Genomic DNA, 17,237 nt, shown 5'->3' on the forward strand with positions numbered 1-17,237 from the left:
ATTTACAGAGAAGTATGTATTTGATTAGCAGACACTGTCTCCTGTAAGTCAGTTTATTGCACAAGTGGAAGTTCTGAAGACAGACAAAACTTCAGTCATAGTTGAAAACAATAGACTACTTCCTCCATATTCCAGCTTGCAAAGGATCATAGCCCAGCTCCAGTTAAGATACTGCAATTCTGACATCGTAATTCTTGTTTTTTCTCCGCTTTCAGAAGAAGCACAGACTGCCTCCCTAGAAGCATTTATGAGTAGATGCAGAGCTGCAGAAAGTATGGTTTTACTAGTTCAGCGTAAAAGAAAAAGCTTTCTGCACTCAATAGGCAATTGTACAGAATTGGCAGGAAGTGCCACTTAAACAGTGGTTCATCAGGCAAGCACCAACTACAAGGAAAAAATTCCAAGAGCACAAGAGGCATCACCGCTTGCCTTGCTGTTGGTCACAGTCTGAAGAAAAGGTCTGGGTGTTCAAACTCCAAAACTGCAAGAGAAGGATACTGTATTAGCTACATTGAAAGGAGCTCCCTCTACCAACTCACATCACCATTTTTCAGCCAACATTAAATAGCAGGTAAAATTCTGCAGGGGAAAAAGCACATGAAAACTGGAAGTCAAATCATTCTGGCTCTATTACTTTTCTGTCATAGTATTAGCAATGCTTTGCTTCTAATAATTATGGCTTAAATGATAAAAATCACTTACGATCATTTAGATCACTTTGTTTCAGGTGTCTCATAATAATGCTGTGAGCACCCCTGAAGATACTCCTACCTGCCCAAGGTTCCTCCAGCCTGGGTGTAGTATTTGTTATAATCCAAGCGTAGTAGCAGCTGAGCTAGGTCAGAGTTTATCTGGTGGTTTCGAACACTAGAGAGAATCTTGAAGAGCAGTGATGACTGACGACTGAATCCCTACAAATTACAGAAGTCATTTCAAGGCATGCTGAGGAAAGCTCTTTGTCCTGCCTAAACATTTAACAGCCTGAAGAAGAAAATCACTGCAGAAGAACTGATGCTTGCGGTCCACTATAAGGTAAGTTGTCAGCCACAAGAATTATTAGGTGTTGGGTATCCAAAAGGAGGGGGAAAGGTACAATCTGATGCACACCTCCTTTCTATTCAGTAGAGTGATTTCTGCGTAACTGCCCACATTCTTCCCCTCTGTGCATATGTAGTTTTTCTACCCAGGAGTTATTGATTAATTAAAGTTACTGCACTCATACAGAAAGTCTCATCTCGGCTTAACAGCTGTAGAACCAAAGTAAGTTTAAAGCCAAGATGACTATTTAGCCAGATATTTGCATGGGAGATAAACACGTACATATAAATATAGATTCACCTTCACCAGAATACTGAGTTGTGCAGCTCCCCGCTCATCTAATGGGCCCAGATTCTGACTCACCAGAGAACAAAAACTATGACAAAGATCTAGAATTTCATTTAAGCAGTGGAAAACCTGCATGGGATAAGAAGTACAAGACAGCAGTTAAATGCAGCTCAGCCCCAGAGAACATTTTTATTATCTAAGAAGTTGCAGCATTCATAACTTAAGATGTTACTAATACCGTGTTTTTAAACGATCAGTAAGGAAGATGATAAAGCAGCTGTAGCATTGTAAGGCCTTTTTCCCTAATGAAATAGGACTTGCACAATCTTCTACATCATCTCCCCTCGTCCTCTACCCCCAAAACAACCACATTTTGCAGACATCACTGGGGAAACAGTCGTTGGCATCAGTCTACCAGCCATCAACGTAGGCCCAGAAGTTGATCGTTGGTTATCCTATCCAACCAGCAGGCCACCACTGCAGCTTCAAGGTTGAGACTAAGACTAAAGAACAGCAAGAGATGTAGTTCAAGGGCTTAGTTCCACTGCTCGCTAAACTTGGAATGTCTTATACCAATTGGGCAAGGTAATTTGCATTCAAGAATGTTAAGAAAAAGCCTAAATGCCTCACATGCATGACTACTGGAACATTTATAAGTTCCAGACTGGAAAATTTAGTATGTTACCACTTCAAAGACTGAGCAAAATAATGAAAGAGACAAGACCCAGGGTATCACAGAGTCTCATTGGCACCAACCAGCTTTCTAGATGTTTTCTGTAAGGCTACATATTTAATAAAAATAGAAGCAACATTTTAATATACTTTTGACTAGAATAACAATATAAGAACATCCTTGAAGTCCACTGTGGAACATCTGAAGTAGTTTTATCCTCCTAAAGTTTGAGACATGGAATTTTTTTTCCCTAGCTAATGCATTTCTGTATGAGTCCCTCAGGAATACAGCTCCCAGCACTATGCTAATTGGTACCTCTTTGATGAAATTGCCTGTGAGAAAAATACAGCAACATTTTTTGTTTTTCAAGTTAAGGCAAATTGATCACCAGAATAACCTGGATTTAAAAACTGCCAGGAATGTAGCATCCACTCCCACCAACTGTAACTTAAGCGATCTTAATTCACTTATCTTTTCTAGTTTATACCTGCTTTATTCTTAGAACTGCAGTCTATACTCTGCAGGAGATTACCAGTGATCTGTTTTTTGAAGAGATTGTCTGATCTGTTTGCAAAGCTACTTCCTGGGGCAATTGGAGAACTCGTTGAAAAAAAATGAAGAACTACTTACAGGCTTTAGGAGGATGAAAGACTGAGCCAACAGATTACTTAAGAAATGGTCATGAGCCAGTCTAATACTCTCAAAATCTCGTGTGGCATTTATCTGCTGGAGAAGCTGTGAGAACTGAGATTCCAGTACATCCACCTGATGGATATGTAAAAAAAATAAATCTCATTAGTATCCTCCTTTATGAGGAATAAGGAGGACCTCAGACCAGCTAAAAGTTTTAATTCAGAAACTTACTCTCCCTATTGCTACCCTTAGATTAAGAGGCTGAGCATCACCTTCTCTCTGCCCCCTGAATGGAGACTTATATACAACAATAGTAACAATAATATAAGGGGGGAAAAATAGATGCTTAAGTATTACCTAAATAGAAAAGAAATTGGTCGCTTTCTTTAAGATTAACTAGTAAAAAAATGTACAGCTAATGTGTAAACAGGTATTTGTCGTCATTTCTGAATTTTACACTGGGAGATGCTATCCGGAGGCTCAGGGCAAAGGCTGCAGTGCAACAGCTCAGCCAAGTTACTGTAGACTCTAGAAAGTCGAATCCCCTCAGTTCAGCTATTGTTGCTATTGAGTCTCACAAAATTATGCTGCTACTAACTACTGTTTAGATTTGAAACGTCTCTTTTTAACTTCAAAAGGTCAAGAGTACAGCTTCTTTCAATTCTTAGATAAAAACGAACTTAAATTAGAGCTCAGTTAACAGGGCAAGGGAAGAAGACAGGATGGTACCTTAATGATGCAACTTCAGGGATGAGTGGGGCCTCTCACAAATGCTTAGTAGCACTTGAGAGCCATAACATTTGCATTTCTATTAACACTCAAAAACTCTACTGATTCAAACAACCAAAAAACCTATAATTGTAGCACTGAATCTGGAAACTCAGAGATAAGTTTTAGCTTAGGACTTCAGTGCTCCCACCATGAATTTCTGCCAGTTCCTGATTAACTGATACGGGTTTAATATTCTGTATAATCCTGACCTGCAGGTAATACTGAAGATTGTCCACAAGGAAAGCCATGTGGTCCCTCAGACGCCACTTGATGGCATCAGTTCTGTTAGATTTCAGGTGTTTGCGTTGCATCTGGAGAGCCCAGCAGTGTTGTAGCTCAGCCTGGACCCGTCGCACGCTTAGCAGATATTTGAACACAACATTGTACCTACAGTCAAAAAATATGAAGTTGTTGAAGATGGAACTCTTCCTTGGGTACAGGTACTGGAGAAGGTAACAGTGCAAGACTGGAAGAAGAAATGGGATGCAATTGTTTGCCAATAGGGTAGAGCAGGAAATGGCCCATGTCAGAATAACAGGTTTCTACTTGTATTGGTTATTGACCTAAAAAGTACAAAGTAATTTCACCATAAGCAGAGAAAAGCAGTTAAAGTTTGACAGATCTATTTTGTTGACAGATCTGCCAGGATCTTACTGTCACTAGTAACAAGTGTACCTTCAATATGACTAAGTGGAAAGAGTAATTTTAAGTTTCAGGGAGCAAGCTACAGTGTTACAGATCTACCTTTTTCTCAGGAGAAGGGGGAAAAAATGAGTGTCTGAGATCAGGGAACCTACAGACATAGACAAAGACCACACCTAGTACTCACTTCTCCAAAACAGCAGGAGTAAAGAGAATGTGCAGTGGCCACTGAACTTTGTAAGAAAGGCCCAGAGCTGCCCAGCCAGATGCAGGGGCTTCACGTGGAGATAACTCCCGGGTAGGCCCTTCACGAGCTTGAGGAGTATCTGAAAACAAAATAGGGTACTGAATTAAGTCTTCTTCTCCATCAAGGCAGCCCACAGAAGGACGAAAAGGGGAGAGAACTGAATGAGAAGAGCAAAAGCAAGCTAGGCCATCATGGAGGGCTGTGAAGGGAACAGATTTAATAATTTTTTTTAAACTCCAAAGAAGGGTAATTAATAGAGTTGAAAACAAGATTGTCATATTTCTTCTTAACTCATTACTAAAAATGCAAGTAGATACCTTTATGCTCCTTTCCATGATACTCAATGGTCAAGTGAAGCAGGGGGAGAAGGTTGTCATCATCTAACAGTACCTTATGAGCAGACTGCTGAAATGCAACATTGACATCTGACAGAGATAGAGAGCACAGTTATCAAATACTCATGATGTTGCAGCTAGTGCTAATTTTGCATTCATTCATTATTTATGCAGGGACATAAAAGACAACAGTGATGCACTATTTCTACTCTTTTCATTTAGTTCCACTCAGAGATATGGAGAGAAACCTGCCATCTGAAAGTTTCTAAAAGATGTTTTTTTTTGCCCTCTCTGTGGGACAATTTAATTCAGAAGTTCTGCTCTTTCAAAGCTAATGAAGACATTTAGAGGATAAGATGGGGAGCTCTTCTGTATTGGACATAGCTAACCATCTGCCTACCATACCATAGAGAGGATAGTTTGTACGTGAATAAGCAGCACTCACCATGTTCAGTTACAGCCGTAGGTGGTGTTTTTAACATGTGCTGTGCAGTGTCAATGAAAGCCTGAAACAGCTCACCTCTTCCCAAAAGATAAAAGTCTTTTATAATCTGTGGAGATAAGTTTTTATATATAAGCATATCAAAAACCTAACAAATACTAGGTGTCCTAACTGATAACAATTTTATTATTAGACAACTTCTGCCATTTCAGAACAGCTGGAGAGCTCTGAAAGTCAGCCACTGCCCAAAAGGTTTACAATGCCTTGCTTCAAGATGCAAACCACAAAACCACATAAACATAACCCTCTAACTCTGACCAAGTTCTATCACTGCACTCATTCCTGAGATCTGGAAAATGAAAATAGCTTTACGTAAAAGAAGAAAATGCAAAGCCTAAGACGGTAAAGAATTTACTGGGGGAACAGCCATTAAAAAACAAAAAGAACCCGACACCACTAGTTTTAAGCTGCTTTAGCAAGAACAAGCTAGCAGTGGTATTACCTTCAGTTGTCCAAGTAAATCAGATTCCTCCACCATCAGTTTCCAAAGATGCTAGCGAAGAAACAAACAAGTCAACAAACAAAACACAAGAAACCTCTTCTCAGATTTATCTAAACCCATTAAATAAGATCAGTAGCTGTCTTAAAATACTTTTGATGCATACAAAAAAGCACCCATATAAAATACAAGAGCACACTAAAACTCCTGTGAGGTCAAACCATGCTGCTAATTAGAACACTGCTGATGCATAACAGCAAAAAACATGAAGCCTCATGTCAAAAAATAAGCAAAGTCTTATGAATTCATTCCCATCCTAGTTATATTCTCACTTATCCAGTTTTTGGTATTTTTCCAAATTAAAAAAAAAAAGCACCAATGCAAAGCATTTGTCAAAGTAAAAGGCCAACTGTTACATCAAAAGCATGGTATGAAGTTACAAAGTCTTCACAAGTGAAACAACCATTACATACAAATTCCCTGCTTTTCTCCATGCAAATGACTGGTATTTGTTAGTGTACTTTTATCATTAGAATTTGGAGTAACACAACACTCTGAGCCCCATAGGAACCTGAAAGCTACCTGCAGCCTCCGTGCTCCTGTTTAATCACTGATTGTAAAGTTCTTCCCTTCTTCTGGTCATTCACAAAACTCAAAAGCTCCCCAGCCTGTATAGTTATCCGTCCTAGGATCCTTACCTCAGCAACAGTGCTCCGTATCCAGTCAACCACAGATTCAAAGTCCACCAAACTAAAGAGTGGTTGCTGCTTGAGTCGGTGTAGTTCTGCTGCAAAAGTGTCCTCCTGGTTTTTTAGGATGGAGCCTGTGCAAGAAAAGTGTTTTGGACAATACTAAGGAATACCATTTGGAAAATTGCAGACCCCTTCCAGTACAGTTCAGAAAGCACTCTCTTATGTCTGAGAAGAGGAATGGGAACTTGGGGAGGCCTCAAAGTACAAGGTTAGTACTGCAAGTACCATTACAGTACAGACACTTGATGTGACAGTGCTCTAGTATCAGAGTAGAAAAACAAGATTCAGAGAGCAGAAAAAGAAGGAAAAGATTTTCTACACAAACAAACAGCCCTTTTTCTAGGATTGAGCTGTGTTGTTGAACCCACAACTTTTCTGCCGTGTTAATCAGTTGGTTTGGTTCTCCACATACCCTGTCCCTTTCAATTTTATCCTACTGCTTGGACTTGGGGATTTATTATTATTTTTAAAACCACTCTTCTTCCTATCTCTCTGAACGCAAAAAAACAGTCCGATTCAATTGGTCCTTTGTTCTTTGCAATATCGTTAAAGTCACTTAAGTATTTTTGTACACAGAAGTTAAAGATAGAGACTCCACATCAGTCCTTCCCACTTAATGTAGTATATTTCCAAAACCATCTTCCAGTGTAAACTTATCAGTCTCTCAAAGAAAATCACTAGCTGCAATTGTCTTTGTTTTGCTGTCTTTGAGGCTCCATCTTGATCATTTTCTTCCCCAGCCACTTCTAGGACCATCTTGTAATGAATCTCTCCTATTCATGGCTGGATTCTAATCATAGAACCACAGAATCATTAAGGTTGGAAAAGACCTCCAAGATCATCTGGTCCAACCATCCCCCTACCACCAATATCACCCACTAAATGAAGTCCCTAAGCATCACGTCCAACCTTTCCTTAAATGCCCCCCAGGGACAGTGACTCCACCAACCTCCCTGGGCAACCCATTCCAATGCCTGACCACTCTTTCTGAGAAGAAATTTCTGCTGATTTCAAACCTGAGCCTCCCCTGGCGCAACTTGAGGCCGTTCCCTCTTGTCCTATCGCTAGTTATCTGCGAGAAGAGGCCAACCCCCAGCCCCCGACAGCTTCCTTTCAGGTAGTTGTAGAAAGCAGTAAGGTCTCCCCTGAGCCTCCTCTTCTCCAGACTTTCTCCAGTTCCCTCAGCCACTCCTCATAGGACTTGTGTTCCAGGCCTTTCACCAGCTTTGTAGCTTTGTAGCTGTTCTCTGGACACGCTTCAGGTCCTCAATGCCTTTCTTGTAGTGCGGGGCCCAAAACTGAACACAATACTCAAGGTGCGGCCTCACCAGAGCCGAGGACAGCGGGACAATCGCCTCCCTGGCCCTGCTGACTGCACTATTCCTGATACAAGCCAGCATGCCATTGGCCTTCTTGGCCACCTGGGCATACTGCTGGCTCATGTTCAGGTGAGCGTTGACCAACGTCCCCACATCTTTTTCCTCTGCACAGCTTTCCAGCCACTCTGCCCCAAGCCTGTAGCGCTGTATTGGGTTGTTGTGACCAAAGTGCAGGACCCGGCACTTTGCCGTGTTGAACCTCATTCCATTGGCCTCTGCCCATCGATCCAACCTGTCCAGGTCCCTCTGGAGGGCCTTCCTACCCTCTGGCAGACCATGGAATCATAGAATCTTTTCCAACCCTAATGATTCTATGATTCTTTGACACATCCTGCAACATACATACTCAGAGCCAGATGTGCTCCTGTGCCTGTTAGCACCCTTCAGGGACAGGGATACAAACTGAAAAGGCAACATGACACTTACAATAGCTTTATTTATTCAGAGTAAAACACATGGTGACCTGTTGCTGGAAACTTGGAACCGATGTTTGGAGAGTGTTTTTTATTCATTCTGTTCTTACATCCTTCCCAAGCACTTTGATGCAGAACACTGGGACCACTGCTCTGACCTACATACTTTCTGAAGAATATCAGCTGATCATCAGCAACTGTTAAGGAATTCATTCATACAACATTTTGGAAGATACTCATCAGTCATTCACAGGTGAACAAAGAAAACAAGAAAGAGGTTTCTTACCTTTTCTGGTCAGGTTAACATTTTGATTCTCAAACATCTGTACAGATTCTCCTACAAACAAGATTTTCTCAGCAACCCGCACAGGAATGTATGATGGCAGCATTTCCACTCGCAAAGAAAACTGTTTTAAAGATGGAGCTAACATGTTCTCCTCCTCAATCAAGCGCTGTCAGAGACCCCAGGGAAAAGATAAAGGGCACAAGGAAAAAGAAACAAAAGGTTGAGAAAACCAGGCTTAAAATTTTTGAAAAATAAACAGAGCACATTAAAAGCAACCAGAAAAGTAGCAGATCTGGTCTGCCTAATTTCAATAAGGCTGTAAACTTCTTTCTACTTCTGGCATACTAGCAGATCTCCCTACAGAAGATGTTGTTTTCATCGGAAAGGGGGGTGGTGGGAAAAAATGAAGTGCAGCCTTTGTTGAACAGCAGTAAATTGGCTCTCCCAAAGGATAATGCCACAACAGCAAAAGGAATTATTCTTGTAAGTGCATCACATTAGGTTTTTGCTGCCATAAAAATGTTAATTAGCATTAGCAAAAATAATCCTCCTCTATCCCTATTCCTATGTTTTAGCACAACTCGAACATTTGTGGTACAGATGCACAAACACAAATACCTCCACTAGTGAATAGACAGCTTAAGGATCTGAAGGCTTGTATATATGAATTTTCTCAGTTACTTCCTCCAAAACGTTTTTCAAAGGCACAGTATGTTATTAACTTCCTTCTGAAGGTATAAGTAAATATTAGAACTCCAAGTAGAGATGCTATATTTTCTTTCAGAGAAGCAATTATAGCAATACTGATTATTTCATTTGGTTTTCTTGTTATTGGAGGATTAGGTTGATTAGACCATAATCAAAAAACACTATTTTACCAAATTTTTGAGAACGTTTGTTTTGGGAATGAATTCTTCATTTTAATAGGAGAGTTCAGTATGAGTTTGTATATAGATGTTAACAGCTTGGCAATTCTTAAGATTCTTCTGACACTTTTAGATGAGGAAATACCCAATAATTTTGATTTGGTCTATCCCATCAGCACCAAAGGTTTCTTATTTTACTATGTGACAGCAGAACAGCCAACGTCAATAGTCAGTAATACTGAACAAGAGATTTAGTTAGGCTGTCTTGTTATCTTCTTGATGTGCCAACGTTTGCCACCAGGGATCTAGAAGACTTACCAATTTTCACATAGATCATACATCCAATACAGTAAAAGGACTGATTTTCTGTCGTCTTTTGAAGTTTTTCCTTGTTTTTGGCTGCGTATAGTCTTTCCTCAGCAAAGACTGTTTATACAAGGCACTTAATAATTATGCAAGGCAGGTTGTAATGGGGATGAATCTTTTATGCATTCACAGCTGGAGTTACATGCAACAAACTAACACCATTGGTGCCCATTAAATGTTTTCTCACGGTAAACTAGAAAATGTGAATTTACAGAGTGGTTCCTCACTAGCACCTGATGTGAAAAATATTCAGATGCACAAAGCGTGGAAGATCACTCCATTGGGAAAGCTGCTTTGCACAAGAGCAATTTAACGGTATGCCATCTATATGAGGAGTTAACGCATTTCACCAGTATTCTGGCAGGCTGCCCCCTTGCTTAACTTAGCACCCTGGACATGTTCTTAGCAGTCTCTAGACTATTCCTTAGCAACTTTTTCCCCAGTAGTGTCAATGGCATTACCCTGTTAAGTAACATTTGCACTCTGATTTGCACCAATGGCTGTGCAAAATAGGTACCTGAGCTAGCTACCACTAGAAAGGGTGCAAATCAACTCAACACCAAAGCTTCTTACACTCTTTCCCCTGCAGTTGTTCATGCTATCATCTATGTCCAGGTTGAGAAAAGCAAAGAGTTGACTAAGGAATCAGAAAAGAGTCGAGCAGGGTGAGTACCACACTTGAAATTACTTGACACCAGTGTCTACACAGATTCTGTCAATATGGCTTTCTGCCTCAAGATTATCCAGTTATGCCCACCAATGTGTCTCTCTTCTTTATGCCTACCTGCAACCTATGACAATATTCTGTTGATTTGCCATCCTACCAGGTGTGGTGGTTTCACCCTGATGGGCAGCTAAATTCCACCACACCGACTCTCACTCCCCTCCTAATAGGTAGAGGGGGAAAAAAAAATTAAAACAGGCACACAGGTTGAGATAAGGACAATTTAATTAAGGGGAAAAAAAAGGGAAAAAAAAAAAGAAAGGCTACACTGAAGCAAAGACAGAGAAAACAATTATTTTTAACATCCCATCATCAAGCAATGTTTGGCCATGTCTTGTAAAACAGGGCCTCAATACGCGTCACAGTTTTTCGGGAGGACAGATGTTTTCCTAACAAGACTCCCCCCGCCCCCCTTCTCCTTCCCCTTCCTCAGCTTTTATTGCAAAGCGTGAAGTCATATGGTATGGAATATGCCTTTGGTCAGTTTAGGTCATCTGCCCTGGCAATGTCTCCTCCCCACACCCCTTGCCCACCCCCAGCCTACTGGCTTTGAGGGGGTTGGAGAAAGTGTTGATGCTGTGCCAGCACTGTTTAGCAATTGCCAAAACACTGGTGTAATATCAATGCTGCTTTGTGGACAAAGTGAACTGCATCTATGCCAGACCCAGTACACCAGGTCTCAATAATGACCAGTCCAGCATAGTTTGCACTGAAACAAGATAATACATTTCCTCTTTAGTTACCTAAGGAACAAAGGTGCCAAGCCATGACTTGCAGCCTTACCAAGTCCTGCAGCTCTCGTAGCTGTTTTCCTGTAAGTCCCCCAATTCCTAGGTCATCATCATCATCTTCAGGTTGGCCAGGGACATTTCCAGTAGAGGGGCCCTGTTTGATAAAGAACTCTTCATGTTGGTCTAGTAGCAATCCATGTAGCATCCAGGCAGATAGCTGCTTATACATGACTCCATGACACACAGCCAGAATCCTGAGATCAAGAGAAATAAGACAGTGGGTTTCCGCATGCAGTAATCAAAACCTCAATGTACCTCATTCTGGTAAGTCCAGTTAGTTAAATATCTAACACAGATTTTTTTTTTTTAAATCAGAGAAGGATGAACTGATCACTCAAAAAACCAAAGCAGCAAATATATCCTGTGAATATGTGGCTTCTGTAGAGAGAAATACTTGATTGCCATAAGTATAAGGAAGTTTGCAGTGGCTTCCCAGTTTTGCTGTTTCTACTCAATTACTATTTCAGCATGAACACTGAAAAGAATTATCCTTTAAGAGCCAATGGCCTGACTTTCTCACCAAAGACAGAAAAACATAGCAACATCCACCCAGTGAAATGTATCTTCCTGAAGGATGGAAAAAAAGAGTAATAGGTCTGCTACATGGAAAACATTTCATGTAGACTTCAAAAGAAGAAAAAACATAGGATCTGAACTTTCCTCAGCCCTAAGTGATACCTCAGTAAGATACCCAAAAATAGAAAGTATGGAGAAAGCCTTAATTCCTGCTTAATTCCTTAATGAACCTGCTTTAGATAGGTAACGGGGACTGTGACAATTTGCCCTGCATGCTACTATTTCTAGATCATGCAGGCTTGTTTTGAGAAGTATTACCTGCTTTTACAAGAAAGATAACACACTGACACTAACTCCAGTTACTACTTAAGAATTAAATAGTTTTATTGCATCTACGTACTTTTCAAGAGCACTGCGAACAGGAGGCAACCCCCCACAGCTATGTTTGTGGACGGTTTCCAATATCTGACATCCATGAATCTGCAGAAAGAAAAAGCATTTAGACTAGGTCTATTATTTGGATCTGTACTAAACTTTTCAAATGATTAAAACACTACACTTCCAGCTAACAAGAAAAAGTGCACAAATCTGACGGAAAGAGATGAAACACACTCTATACAGTGAAAAAAGAGGTGATGACCTTTGTGAGCCTATGTGAGGCTGCACACCCAAGTTTTTTCTCAAAAGTTTCCCTTAACAAAAACTAAGCGTCTCTGGACACTGAAAACATTAGCCTCCGCCTTTTTTTTTTTTTTTTTTTTTTTAAACTCAGGTGAGGGTGGGAGAGAAAACAGGCTCAGAAAAGAAGAAAGTCCAATTAGCAGCATCTTGTGTTTTGAAATATGCTGTAATTAGAAAATCTGTCCAAGATCTTACTAGTAATGAAACAGAAAAGAGAGTTAAATCGAGTGTAAATGGATTTGTGAAACGTTCAATACTTAAGAGTAGTACTAGGAATGGGGCACCCATTACTGAAACAAATTCTTTCCTAGCATTCAGTTGTGGTGTGAGGTCAGAAGATACTTTATCAGCTAAAGAAGAAACTTGTTAAGAGAGACTGGGTACAATCTTACTGTACCTTCTGAGTCTTGATCTGTTCCACCACGACCATTACAGATGGGAAGAGTAACTGAAACTGCAGAACAAGGAACAAAATGTTGAATTAGTTTGCTATGCAAGAGAGAGAGAAATTATGATTGGGTAAGTGCGGACAGCAGCTGATTACACTAATTTAACCAAGCCATCATCATGCTTTCCCCACAAATTGGAAACCATTCTGTGACCTGAAAATCACTGGAAAGAATACATTCCCTCACCTGGATCAAGATGCACTAAATTACTGTATTCCAGCTGCAGTTCAAACTAAGCACAAGCAGCGAGGAATACGCAAGGGTAAAAGTGAGAAACCTAAGATATGTGTTAAAGTGCAAGTAATCCTCTAAACATGATCAGGGGACTACAAATTTGGAGGCATTAAAGCGAAATGACATGACATGAAAGAATATACTTTGTTTATCCCACCCATGTTCTCATTAGACGTATCACAGAGCAGAAAGAGTAACCGAAGAATACTACGTGTTTATTAATATGACATACCTGGTCCAAGGAATAATTAACGTGTGAGATGGAAAGATGTGGGTCAGCCAAAAACTGTAAGAACAAGGCAATTAATGAAAAATTAAAATAAGTTATGGATAAGTAAAAAAGCAGGTTTGATTATATATTCCGTACCCTTAGTTCTCACAGCTTCCCCCCCCCATCTTTTTGGCGTCATGTCCCATTTAGGCTGTAACTTTTAATGAAACCACTGCACAATGACTGTACACAAGGTGTAACAGCTACAAAGCCACCAAGGATTTAATCAGAACCTTCACAACTGAAAACAGAAGTCACAATAGTCTGAGACAGCAATGGGCTCTGAGGCTGTTGAGGCACTTACTGAACTGTACATAAAGGGGACTGACTACTTATTAGAATGAACAGTCATTTATAATGGCACCTCACAGGAATAATTTGGAAGCCATTCCTAAAGGGGAAAGAAAACTATCTTGTCGCCTCTTTAACTACTACCACATAGCCCATTAATTGCAGAAATGACAAGTTTCCACAATCTGTCAGCAGCAGGACAGCCTCTTGTTCCAACTCTCTCTTCTTTACCTCTTGTTCAAGGTCAAGTAGTGCTTGTCGATATGGCTGCAGTACTGAATCAAGACCTGTGCAGAATGCTCGCAAATAAATCCCATGTAATCCACCCTGGTTTTGCTGAGATACATGATGGTCCTAAAAGCAAACAATAAAATCTACATCAGCTCCACAGTGCAGGTCTAAAGAGTAATGGAATTTCTCTGCAGCGTTACACCAGCATCCAACGATCACAACATCTTGAAATGCACCTTAACCCCCCAGAAAGTGCCCGGAAAAGAAACAGCAGAGTTTCATTTAGCTCTTCTGTGTATGCACGCAAGGGCTGCGAATGGTTATCCACATACGCGTACCCACTGGTAACTCCAGTGCTTATTCGTACACCACAAACCCTGGTGAATCTGCAGTGATCACGAATTACCACATCATGTTTCCCCAGGACTGAGATTTTTACATTCAGTCCACCTTTCAACATTGGTTGTTCCGGACCCTCCTTCACTTTCACCACACGGAGCCTTCTGGAGCCCTGTTCGAGAAAGCCCGTTCGTTGGAACTAGTGCAGAACGGTGCCGCTGCACATCCGTGCCCGGAGCGGTTTGGGCGGACCGGCACCCGCTCCGTTCTGCCCCGCCCCGGGAAAACCGCGGCGAGGCGGCCTCACCTGCTGCTGTACGTGCCCAGTGTACTGCTCCACGAATTCGGCGAAGCGGATGTAGTCGGTGCCGAGACGGCAGAGCCGGTTCAGGACGCTCGTCTCGCTGGGGTGCAAGAAGGGCAGTTCCTGGGACACCTGCGGGGAATGACAGCGATGAGGGCGGGCGGGCGGGCCGCAGGGGGGGGCCGGGCCGGGCCCTGCCGTACCTGCAGGCCGCCGCGCTTGCTCCAGGTGAAGGCCGCCCCCGGGTAGCCGCTCAGCGCCAGCAGCAGCTCGTGGATCATCCTGCCGCGCGCCGCCGCGCAGCCTGCCGGGAGAGGCACAAGGGCTGCCGGGAAGGGTGCGTCTGCGCCGCGGCCTCCGGAGGGCCCGCGGGAGAGGCGGAGGCTGCCGGAGGCCTTCCGCGGCCCGTTGACAGGGTGCGCTCCGCGGGCGGCTCCCCGCCGGGCACGGGAAATAACGGGAGGATGGGCGAGCGCGCCGGCTTTCCGGAAGAGTCACCGGGAGCAGCTGACGAGGCCGGGCTAGTCCGGTCCCCTCCTCTCCGTTTCTGGGGCGCTTTGCCGTGGCCGCAGGAGGATGGTTGAGTAACTCGGGTGGTTGTGATGGCAAGTGTTGATCCAGAAGGTCCCTTCCAGGACAGCAGCAAGCTCGCAACCTTCTAGGTTGTTTTTGCATCTTTGTTTTTGGCATTTCTTATCAAATTTCTTTATTGTTTTCTTAGGATGCGTGTCATTGTTCTATCCGTGTTAGTTTGACCTTGGTCTCACCTAATATACGTTGGTCTCACCTCGAGTACTGTGTACAGTTGTGGGCATCACAATATAAGAAGGGCATAAAACTATTGATGTCCACAGGTGGGCAACAGAGATGGCGAAGGGTTTAGAGAGGAAGATGTGTGAGGAGTGGCTGAGGTCACTTGGTTTCCTCAACTTAGAGAAGAAGAAACTTGAGGGGCAACCTCGTTGCTTTTCTTTCTGTGCATTTTTACTGGTTATGTGTTCATTCAGGAGAAAGTAGTGTTAAGCATAACGTTTATTATTTGGAACAGATACATAACTTTACTGTCCAAATGTGTTTGCTTTGTGATCAGCTTGTTGTAGTGTGCTCTTTTGTGTAGGAGAAAGTTCTTGTGTTATGTTCCTACAGGGAAGAAAAATGTCCTAGTACATAGCCTCACTTTCTAAATAAAATTTGTCTCTTAATACCCTCTCTGACGTGTATGCATTTATTTTCCTATAGCTATCTTTGCGTGTATATTGGGAGCTCCAACAGTATTGTACTATTGTGTATCAATATAATAAAACTATTCTCTTTATATTGACAAAGCTTCTGTTGTCTGAACAAAGACTGTGGAATTTGGCTAGGCATTTGTTCCTCATTGACATAAATATCACAGTGTGCAGTTGTGCCAGGAAAACTACGTGATACTCCTGCTTTTAAGAAGCCATATTTGAGGTTTAGCGCTGTTAGCTTCAATCTTGCGGTGCTGAAATCAGTCACAGTCCTTCCCGTATTCGTTAGAGGCTTTGGTTTAATCCATGCTTCTGACTCAAAGTTCTGTGCTAACAGGTGGCTTATGACTAATACTAAATTGAATTATGATTGTTAACTGATTGTAAAGCTAATTATGCTATAGTCAGGTTATATAGAGTTAAATACGTAGAGAGTGATGGCTCAATATTTGACCCCAGAATGCTTTACCTGTAAATGCCAAATACATAGCTTAGTGGTATACTGTATATTGCTAATAACATGATGCTTTTATTTATGTAAATACTTACTAATTTAATCTGAGAGCTCTTGAATCTAAACATAATAGTCTTCTGAAGCCAGAAATCAAGGTTATAGTAGCATTCCATCACAAAAAGTGAGACTGTCAGGTGTCTTTCTTGAGAACAAGGCAGAAATAAACGATGTAACATTTATTAAAGCAGCGGGAACATTTGTTTATTGCAGTTAGGGGTGGGGGGAAGCTAATTTTTTAGAGTTACTGATTTGTTGGAAGTGAGTCGTGCTAAAGGTAAAACTAGAATTAATTATGAAAGCAATTTAAATGGAGATATGGTAGCTTTTCTGTCATTGGAATTTCTTATTTGATGGTGAGAGTTACGGGTTTGATAGAGAGTATTGGTAAGGTACTGTGGCCAGTTTGCAGAATAGGTCAGACCAGATGTCTCATTGGGTCATTGCTTTACAATCTGTAAATGGGTGGCCCATCCCCACTCATTTGCGTTCAGCTAAATATAGTAGTCTGGTTAGGACTTAAATTACCTTATTGGTTCTCAAAGTGCCTTTGTAGGTAGGCTACATGAGAACAAGTACAGAAAAAACAGCATTAAAAGGAGTTAAAAAAGCAAAAGAGGGGGAGGATATCTGTGCCACAGACAAAATGAATTTTGAATTGCACAGTGTTGTTTTCTTTTCTCCAGGTAGCTGTGGGGCTTCCCTGGACCTTACAGATGCTTCAAGTGAAAGAAATTGTACCTGGTGCTTGGAAACAAGTACACAGTGTTTGCAGTTCAGCAAGTGTTTTTGCCAGCTTGCCCATGTTGCACTGTCACAGGGAAAAGGAGAGGTTTTCATAATGGTTATTCAGTGGAGAGATTGCTCACGTTCCTCCAAAGAGGAAGTGCTCCTCTGCTATTTCATCAGCCTGTGGCTGTGTCTTAGCTGCATGTCATGACTATAGCAGGACTGGGCAGGATTAGGGCTCCTCCTTGTCTGTTGCTTGTTCTTAGGCTTCGCTGAGGAGTCCTGCAGACAGTGTGCATACAGG

At 41.8% G+C, this 17,237-nt stretch overlaps 1 protein-coding gene across 2 annotated transcripts; it reads right to left on the minus strand.

Moving 5' to 3' along the window:
* Positions 1 to 39: 39 nt before the first annotated feature.
* TUBGCP4 (tubulin gamma complex component 4) lies at positions 40 to 15,743 on the minus strand. Of its 2 annotated transcripts, XM_080551694.1 has the most exons (18): positions 14,665 to 15,741; positions 14,465 to 14,593; positions 13,819 to 13,941; positions 13,258 to 13,311; positions 12,740 to 12,796; positions 12,062 to 12,141; positions 11,138 to 11,339; positions 8,399 to 8,564; positions 6,267 to 6,391; positions 5,572 to 5,622; positions 5,073 to 5,178; positions 4,610 to 4,717; positions 4,233 to 4,371; positions 3,613 to 3,790; positions 2,630 to 2,764; positions 1,339 to 1,455; positions 772 to 911; positions 40 to 481 (listed from the first exon to the last, which is right to left on the minus strand). In XM_080551694.1, the coding sequence occupies exons 1-18, from the start codon at positions 14,740 to 14,742 to the stop codon at positions 469 to 471; spliced, it is 2,001 nt and encodes a 666-aa protein (XP_080407820.1). In that variant the 5' UTR covers positions 14,743 to 15,741; the 3' UTR covers positions 40 to 468. The 2 variants fall into 2 exon arrangements, with proteins under 2 accessions (XP_080407820.1, XP_080407821.1); XM_080551695.1 differs by lacking the exons at positions 40 to 481; positions 772 to 911; positions 1,339 to 1,455 and adding an exon at positions 1,467 to 1,829 and having other exon boundaries at positions 14,665 to 15,743.
* Positions 15,744 to 17,237: the final 1,494 nt, after the last annotated feature.

This window comes from Anser brachyrhynchus (genome assembly GCF_964034855.1).
Source record: "Anser brachyrhynchus genome assembly, chromosome: 11".
NCBI lineage: Eukaryota > Metazoa > Chordata > Aves > Anseriformes > Anatidae > Anser > Anser brachyrhynchus.